This window comes from Etheostoma cragini, chromosome 16, assembly GCF_013103735.1.
Source record: "Etheostoma cragini isolate CJK2018 chromosome 16, CSU_Ecrag_1.0, whole genome shotgun sequence".
Taxonomy (NCBI): Eukaryota; Metazoa; Chordata; class Actinopteri; order Perciformes; family Percidae; genus Etheostoma; species Etheostoma cragini.
The window spans coordinates 24,492,962-24,496,981 of NC_048422.1; the positions used below are offsets into that span (position 1 = coordinate 24,492,962).

General features: G+C 40.1%; 1 protein-coding gene across 1 annotated transcript; it reads left to right on the forward strand.

Moving 5' to 3' along the window:
- Window positions 1-3: 3 nt before the first annotated feature.
- LOC117959760 (tripartite motif-containing protein 16-like protein) lies at window positions 4-871 on the forward strand (the record flags this gene model as incomplete). The annotated part of the gene is made up of 1 exon (XM_034897039.1): window positions 4-871. A coding segment is annotated over one exon (726 nt), but the record flags the coding sequence as incomplete, so codon positions are not given.
- Window positions 872-4,020: the final 3,149 nt, after the last annotated feature.

Below are 4,020 nucleotides of genomic sequence, written 5' to 3' on the forward strand. Positions count from 1 at the left end.
CCACTCAGCCAATCAGCATCCAGCATCCAGATCCGTCCTCTGAGCAGCTTTGAGGACGTGACAGCGGCCGTGTCAGAGATCAGAGATAAACTACAGGACGTCCTGAGAGAGAAGAGGACAACCGTCTCACTGACAGGGACTGAAGTGGACATTTTACTGCCTCAACCAGAGCCCAAGACCAGAGGTGGATTCTTACAATATTCACGTGGAATCACACTGGATCCAAACACAGCAAACACACAGCTGTTATTATCTGAGGGGAACAGGAAAGCAACGTTAAAGAAACAACATCAGTCCTATTGTAGTCACCCAGACAGATTTACTTGGTGGCCTCAGGTCCTGAGTAGAGAGAGTCTGACTGGACGTTGTTACTGGGAGGTGGAGAGGAGAGGGAGAGGAATTTCTGTAGCAGTCGCATACAAGAACATCAGGAGAGAGGGGAAGTCGGATGAATGTGGATTCGGACTAAATGACAAATCTTGGGTGCTAGAGTGTTACAAGAACAGTTATAAATTTTTTTACAACAAAGTCCAAACTCCCATCAAAGGTCCTGGGTCCGCCAGAGTAGGAGTGTACCTGGATCACAGTGCAGGTATTCTGTCCTTCTACAGAGTCTCTGAAACCATGACTCTCCTCCACAGAGTCCAGACCACGTTCACTCAGCCCCTCTATGTTGGACTTGCATGTTTGTGGTCTCCTGGATTCTCTGCTGAGTTGTGTACACTGTAATAGATAGAAGTAATTTAAGGGTTGATTTCTGTTTTAACTCATCAACTTATTTAGTCTCCATGTGTTTTGCTGACAGGTGATTGTTGTGAAATTCTATTTTTTTATGTTTTTTTGTCAGTGTTTGACATTTTTCATGTGCTTACACATTTTAGTTGATTTTTCTCCTTTGTTTTGGTTTTAGCAAAAAAATTGTCACTTTTTTCAAAATAAATTTGCTTTTCTTAACATTTTTGTAAATTAGTTTGAGGTTTATTTGCATGTATTAAAGTTTTAGAAGTGATGAGATGTTTTTGTTTTGTGATAAAATCTTTCGGGGAGCCCCAGAAGCTCAAAATGAGCTCCGTTGGGAACTGATATTTTACCTTTGATTGTTGAAAAAAGACAACATGTTAAAAAAAGGTCTTCACTGATCTATAGATATCACCTGCTGGTTGTTCTTCATGTAATTCTCCATCTCATGTACCTGTGGGACAGGAAGATGTCTGGTAAATAGGTGTCTTGTAATCCCATGTTTGAGTCAATATTTCCTCTCTTCACTGACTCAATAAATATTACACTAAAACTAACTGTGTTTCATTAGTACTCATTATTGCTGAATAAGTTGTGAATGTGGATTTGGACAAAATGACAAATCTTGGGCGTTATATTGTGACAACAACAGTTATACATTTTGGTCCAACGATGTCCAAACTCCCGTCTCAGGTCTTGAGTCCTCCAGAGTAGGAGTGTACCTGGATCACAGTGCAGGTATTCAGTCCTTCTACAGCGTCTCTGAAACCATGACTCTCCTTCACAGAGTCAAGACCACGTTCCATCAGCCTGCTGGACTCAGGCTTTATAGTCTTATTGGAGACATTGCTGAGTTGTGTAAAGTGAAGTAGACAGAAGTCAATTAATTTAGTCTCCATGGTTGCTGCTGAGAGTTGGTTGTTGTGACAATCTATATTTTAGATGTTTATTTTCTTATTTTTTGCTTCAAGCAAAAATTTTCAACATTTTCTTTGAATTTTTTTTGCCTTTCTTAACATTTTTGTAAATCAATTTGAGTTTTTTTGCTTGTGTTGAGGTTTTAGAGGTGATAAGTTTTTTTTTTGTTTCTTGAGAAAATCATTCAGGGAGCCCCAGAAACTCTCAATGAGCTCAGTTGAGATTTGTTATTTTACCTTTAATTTTTAAAACAGTACGATATGTTAAAAACAGTCTCTGCATATTAATGATAATACGGGCATTGCAACACCAAGCACTCCTCTTTTAGAAATGAAGCTAAACTTGATAGCTCCTCCCAATCACATGCTGTTTTTAAATCAGAAACTATATAGGCTCTCCATGTAATGTGAGTCAACCTCACCCCATTTCAACATAGTCTACATGTGAATTCAGCTATCCCACGATGCTTAACTCTACTATTGTCTTCTATAATAGGCCATGAACTGCTCATATTGCGTGTGAATGAATGCCAGTCAGTGTACATTCCATGAAGTGAACACTGATGGTCTGGTCCTCCACTCACATGTAACCTTTTAACAGAAACCACATTAACATTACACTGTGGGCAACTGGGTCAACAAATTCCATGAACTCATTCCCCATTAACATCTTATTCAGCAATGTCTTGGGGGAGAGTACTCATGAAACACAGTTAGTTTTAGTGTAATATTTATTGAGTCAGTGCAGAGAGGAAGTATTGACTCAAACATGGGATTACAAGACACCTATTGACCATACATCTTCCTGTCCCAAGAATACAAGTATTCTTGTATGCGACTGCAACAGAACCTCCTAACATAATCTTCAGCAACAATGTCTTGGTGCTCTCAATGTAATGTGAGTCCCCCTCGCCCCATTTCAACATAGTCCCCACATGAATACAGCTATGCCAAGGTACTTAACACTACAATTGTCTTCTATAATAGGCCATTAACTGCTCATATTGCGTCTGAATGACAGCCAGTTGGTGTCCATTCCATGAAGTGAACACTGATGGTCTGGTCCTCCACTCACATGTAACCTTTCATACAGAAACCACATTAACATTACACTGTGGGAAATTGGGTGAACAAATTCCATGATCTCATTCCCCAATAACAACTTATTCAGCAATAATGTCTTGGGGGAGAGTACTCATGAAACACAGTTAGTTTTAGTGTAATATTTATTGAATCAGTGCAGAGAGGAAATGTTGGCCCGTCCCACATGGGATTACAAGACACCGCTATTTACCAGACATCTTCCTGTCACACAGATACTTAACATCGAGAAATGCATGAAGAAAAACCAGCAGCTGATATCTACAGATCTTCTCAGTGAAGATCTTTTTTTAACATGTTGTCTTGTTTCAACAATGAAAGGTCAATTGACAGATCTCAACTGAGCTCATTTTGAGCTTCTGGGGCTCCCCGAATGATTTTCTCAACAAACACAAACATCTCATCACTTCTAAATCCTCAATACAAGCAACAAAGTTAAATGTTAATGTTGACTAGAGTGATTAAAATGTTGCAAAAAGCAAAAAAACATGAGAAAAAGCAACAATAAGGTCAAATATCGACAAAAAACTGAATGACAACAACCAGCTCTCAGCAACACACATGGAGACTAAATATGCCGAAGAGTTACAAATCTTTTAACCCCTAAATTACTTCTATTCATTTCAGTTTACACAACTCAGCAGAGACTCTAAAACTATAAAGCCTTAGTCCAGCAAAGAGCGGCTGAGTGAACGTGGTCTGGACTCTGTGAAGGAGAGTCATGGTTTCAGAGACGCTGTAGAAGGACAGAATACCTGCACTGTGATCCAGGTACACTCCTACTCTGGAGGACTCAGGACCTGAGACGGGAGTTTGGACATTGTTGGACCAAAATGTATAACTGTTGTTGTTACATTCTAACGCGCAAGATTTGTCATTTCGTCCAAATCCACAATGATATCCCCCCGCTCTGCTGACTTTTTTGTATGCCACTGCTACAAAAACTCTCCCTCCTCCTCTCATCTCCACCTCCCAGTAACAACGTCCAGTCAGACTCTCTCTACTCAGGACCTGACACATGTCAGTGAATTTATCTGGGTGTCTAGAATAAGACTGTTGTTGTTTCATTACTGTTGCTTGCCTGTTCCCCTCAGATAATACCAGATATGTGTATGCTGTGTTTGGATCCAGTGTGATTTCACGTGAATATTGTAAGAATCCAGCTCTGGTCTTGGGCTCTGGTTGGGGCAGTAAAACGTCCACTTCAGTCCCTGTCAGTGAGACGGTTGTCCTCTTCTCTCTCAGGACGTCCTGTAGTTTATCT